A 2,549-nucleotide genomic window follows, 5' to 3' on the forward strand; every position below is an offset into this window, starting at 1 on the left:
ATATATAGAATATATATATAAACATATATATATATATATATATATATACATATATATTATTATATTATTATATTATTATATTATTATTATTTGTTTACAATAGTTTATTTATGACTCTCCTAATGTACATATGTTTCTAAGTTAGTTACAACGTCCTGATTGCCACGAGTATTAACCCTGTGATGCCAGAATGGGTGTTGTATATCTGAGGCAGGTCGATCGTACTAGTACTTAGCGCTCTTGGGCCCACGAGGCCAAGTGTTGAATCAGAAGGATGCGACTGACCTATGTGTGGGTAACTACCGGTAGTGGAGCGGGGCTGGCTTGATTAGTAATATATATTTACATGGTCCTGTTGCCTTTGGCGATTGGCGATGAGTAAGCTTATTATATAAACTGACATCCAACTTCGCAAACGGAATTCAAGATTATATTTATCTAAATATATATATATATATTCATATTTTTATATTTATATATATATATATATATATCTATATATGAATATATATCTATATCTATATCTATATCTATGTCTATGTCTATGTCTATGTCTACACGCACACGTGTGTATATACACACGTACATATGTGAGCGTATACGAATTTGGATGCGCATTAATACATATGTGTATATGCATGTTTGTATATATTGTGAGTTTATGCAAGTGTTGTGTGTGTCTGCGTTTTGTTATGCGTTCTTGATTTATTGAATAAGTAGTTTTTGTTTTTCTCTTATTGTATATAGTTTGCGTTTGATCGACCTGTGAAGTGTGCTTTATAGTAATACTTGTATGTCATCATACACGTACACGGCTGTCTCAGTATACGAATACAGCGTATTGCTTGTTTTGTATCTTCTATTTGTATCAGATGATATAAAAAGCCCAGACCTAATTCATACGCATAGTTAGAATAGAGTACGTTTCTCTATTTGCGCTCTACACGTGTGCCTATGATTAAAATCAAAAAACTACTGGGGCATGGACAGTTGACTCTCTAAGACATTGTGTACATTAAGTTACTTGTATCATTATTTCGCTGATAGATTGCCTATAGATTTAAAGGCTACGCTCAGATGTGCTCATCTCCGATCTAAAGCATGCTATTTTATCCGAAACGTTGTTAATACATATCAAAAAAAACTATATTTCTTGCGTACGTATATATATATATGTACTGCTTTCGAACCCCCTTATCTTCTCAACTATATTGTATACACTCGACGTGAATTTGATCAATTTAATACACCTGCATCATATCTTTGATTTATTTGACACACTGTGTTTACCAGCGTGTAAATATCCTTTCCGTGAACGAAGGGAGGTTCAGGTATTTGGGTGTAATAAATGTAGCAACTTTGAATCAAAATGTACATTATGAACCTGTATAAACCTATAGCCAATGGAAAATTATAACCCATTTATCACTGTGTCGTCCATATTGAAAGAAACCGGAAGTGAATCAAGAAGGATAAGACTGAACGATATTTTATTTATAACCATTCAGAAGGGCAATACTTTCTCGTAACGTATGGTACGTTAACTCCAGTCCCCTTACAAGGACTGCACTACACTACCGATGTCGGGGCGTGCATCCTGTACTCGGCTTATTAGTCGAGGTTAATTAGTTTCTGCATCTCCTTGTATTCAAAGGTGCCAATGGCGGTCTTGCTCTTGCGACGCTCGCGGACCTCAATCTTGTTGCCCTGCTCCAGGTGAACCATTACTTCGCGCGTCATTACACACTGGTCGTGCTCGTTGACCTCCTCAGAGAACGTACGCAGGAGCAGATTTCCGTGGTTGTCTGTGGCCTCACTCTCAGGAGGCGCGAACACCGTACACTTACCGTTGCTGACCAGCAACTTGTCCTTAGAGTGGATGTCCTTCACAATTTTGCCTACGTTGTCCTTCACAACGCTGCAGATTCCTTCGAAGTTGTCGAGATATGCATCATTAGTTGAACACATGGTCATCAAGGTCGAAGATCCGTCATTCTCAGCGAGATCGGTGTAACTCGACTTGCGGCGCTGCAATCTAAAGGGCTTCGCCGAAGTCGAGGTAGAGGATGCCATCTTGAATGATCTTTTGGGGGGAGGTTATTTAGCTTTCAAAACTTTTAGTTCTGTATTGAGTACAACCTTGTGCACAGTGCTTTTATACACCTGGGATCGTCCTCACGGACACCCGTTATTAGCATTATATAGAACTATTTCTAGGAAGACCGAACAATTCTGGGACTATATCTGGCTGACGGGCCCCTCACAGTCACTGACTCACAGCCAATTCGAGAACAGAATCTGTCCACGAAAGTTTCCCAACTGGGACGCCACCGTCTGTCCCATCAGCTGATTACCCAAAAACGGACGTATTTCATTGCAACATAGTCAGTATTCCACTGTCATGGCTTTTCCGCTGATGGACTATGACGCTCAAAATACGCACTGGTTATGGCTTCTAATTGGACTTCCCGTTATGGCTTTTTGGAGTAAATGCCGTCCGGTCTTACTCTCATATATCAATTGCAGTGAATCTGGATTAACGAATCATC

General features: G+C 38.9%; 1 protein-coding gene across 1 annotated transcript; it reads right to left on the minus strand.

The window, feature by feature from the left end:
• Positions 1 to 1,505: 1,505 nt before the first annotated feature.
• Positions 1,506 to 2,205, minus strand: SARC_01052 (hypothetical protein). The gene has a single exon (XM_014305247.1). It carries the CDS (start codon positions 2,071 to 2,073, stop codon positions 1,612 to 1,614), a length of 462 nt encoding a protein of 153 aa, XP_014160722.1. The 5' UTR covers positions 2,074 to 2,205; the 3' UTR covers positions 1,506 to 1,611.
• Between the last annotated feature and the right edge of the window lie 344 nt (positions 2,206 to 2,549).

The sequence above is a fragment of the Sphaeroforma arctica genome (genome assembly GCF_001186125.1).
Source record: "Sphaeroforma arctica JP610 unplaced genomic scaffold supercont1.38, whole genome shotgun sequence".
NCBI lineage: Eukaryota > Ichthyosporea > Ichthyophonida > Sphaeroforma > Sphaeroforma arctica.

Excerpts from the sequence above, each read along its gene's own strand:
- SARC_01052 (XM_014305247.1), bottom strand. The coding sequence starts at position 2,073 with ATGGCATCCTCTACCTCGACTTCGGCGAAGCCCTTTAGATTGCAGCGC.